The sequence below is a fragment of the Crocuta crocuta genome, unplaced genomic scaffold (assembly GCF_008692635.1).
Source record: "Crocuta crocuta isolate KB4526 unplaced genomic scaffold, BGI_CrCroc_1.0 scaffold119, whole genome shotgun sequence".
Classification (NCBI taxonomy): Eukaryota; Metazoa; Chordata; class Mammalia; order Carnivora; family Hyaenidae; genus Crocuta; species Crocuta crocuta.
The window spans coordinates 10,277,377-10,278,269 of NW_027551562.1; the positions used below are offsets into that span (position 1 = coordinate 10,277,377).

An 893-nucleotide genomic window follows, 5' to 3' on the forward strand; every position below is an offset into this window, starting at 1 on the left:
CTCAGTCCTGGTTGCAAAGGTAGTGCTGGCAGCAGGCAATGGACACGTGGGGGCCAAGGCCCAGGGAGGAGACATCAGGGCAGCCATTCTGGCAGGACTTGGTCACCATAGGCAGGTCGATGTGGCTTAAGGGGATCCCTGGGGTGGACGGAAGGTAAACCGCACAGGCCCCTGAGCCTCTGAGCTGCCCGCGCCCCCCCCAACCCCTGCCCAGTCCCTTCACTGAGGCCCCTCCCGGGCTGAGGACGGGATGGTCCCCCTGCCCTGCTCCTGACTTGCTGGGACCCTGGCCAGCTCCGCCCCCTTCCAGCCTGGCTCTCTTCTCCTGGGCAACAAGGGCATGGCTGGCCCACCCCACACGTGCCCCACTCACGGGTGGCGATGGTGACGCAGTAGCTGGAGCTCCATGGGCATCTATATGGATAGGCACAGCCTCCGAAGCCCTTGCACTGGTGACACGTCAAGGCTTGGGCTGCAGCCGGTGGAGGGACAGGTGGGTGGACAGACGGGGACACAGGTGTGGGTACGTCCAGCGTAGGAGCACCCTCTACTCCCACCCAGTGCCCCACTGTCATTCTCAGGGCCCTAGCCCCGAGTCCTGGGGTGCCCAACCCCTTAAGACCTCCCAGATTGGAGGGTGGGGGTGGTCACCATGTACGAAGCCTCAGCCCAGGGCCGGGAGAGGTCCTGGCCCTCCACCCTGTGGGACCGTGCTCCACAGGAATCGGGCGGCCAGGCCCAGGACCACAGCCGGATGGGCGCTGGGCTGGAGACAGCTCCTCTGCGTCCCCCAGCCAGGACAGCGCTGGTCTGGGGGGCAGGCTGGGGCTTTCCGGGCTTGCTGCGTGACATCCCAGGGGAGTGAGGACAGGGGCCTCCCCCAGCAGGAGTTA

At 66.4% G+C, this 893-nt stretch overlaps 1 protein-coding gene across 1 annotated transcript in view; it reads right to left on the reverse strand.

Annotated features, from left to right (window-relative positions):
- Nucleotide 1: 1 nt before the first annotated feature.
- SLURP2 (secreted LY6/PLAUR domain containing 2) overlaps nt 2-893 on the reverse strand; it is a 3,383-nt gene continuing 2,491 nt past the window's right edge. Inside the window, exons 2-3 of the mRNA XM_077749973.1 lie at nt 374-480; nt 2-138 (exon numbers count right to left, since the gene is read on the reverse strand). Coding sequence (XP_077606099.1) covers nt 2-138; nt 374-480 — 244 coding nt within the window. The remainder of the gene's footprint in view (nt 139-373; nt 481-893) is intronic.